General features: G+C 34.5%; 1 protein-coding gene across 1 annotated transcript in view; it reads right to left on the bottom strand.

The window, feature by feature from the left end:
• Positions 1 to 129: 129 nt before the first annotated feature.
• The window catches only part of LOC119594918, a gene marked incomplete at its 5' end in the record, with an annotated part of 4,920 nt that continues 4,370 nt past the window's right edge, over positions 130 to 679 (bottom strand). Inside the window, 1 exon segment of the mRNA XM_037943990.1 lies at positions 130 to 633. Coding sequence (XP_037799918.1) covers positions 459 to 633 — 175 coding nt within the window.

Genomic DNA, 679 nt, shown 5'->3' with positions numbered 1-679 from the left:
TCACTCATATATCTAGGCTCCATTTTTCCATTTCTTTTATTAATTTTACTTTATTCCATCATTATATTTCATATTCCCAGATTTAACGTTTTAATATCTGCTGGCAAATAAAATTTTATGCAAACGAACTTCAGTTTATAATTCTTTATTTAGTTTATCTGCTTTATGACAAAAGTATTTCTACAACAAGAATACCATTTTCAACTCCAGCAGTTATCTGATGTCTTCTGTGCTGCAAAGTGTATAAACTGGGTTCTTCTATAAAATTTTGATGTCAATGTCAATGTGTAGAGCCAAAGAATAAACTAAACCTCAGGTAGAGTGTCACTGAGATTCAGCACATTTGGTGGTTATCAAATTATTATTATTATTAGAAAAGTAAAACCATATTTCTCCATTAGAACAGACTTAAACCGTTAAAAGAGACTGAAAAAATAATTTCGTTTCTCCAAGCATACCTATGAAACAATTTTGTATGCTTGGTGCTGTCCCCAAGGTAGAACTGATGTGCAGAGTGTGTCTGGAACTGCAGGCGAAGCTGCTAGAGAAAGGGATGCAGCATGTAATCCTAAAGCACTGCACTCGCTCAGTGCCTTCCCTTGAAGCATGCCAGCAATGAATCCTGCTGCCAAACTGGAAGGAAAATATGTCTCATAATTGCAAATTCTTTGTATAATGA

This window comes from Penaeus monodon, chromosome 34 (assembly GCF_015228065.2).
Source record: "Penaeus monodon isolate SGIC_2016 chromosome 34, NSTDA_Pmon_1, whole genome shotgun sequence".
Lineage (NCBI taxonomy): Eukaryota > Metazoa > Arthropoda > Malacostraca > Decapoda > Penaeidae > Penaeus > Penaeus monodon.
This window is presented reverse-complemented; position numbering and strand designations above follow the sequence as displayed.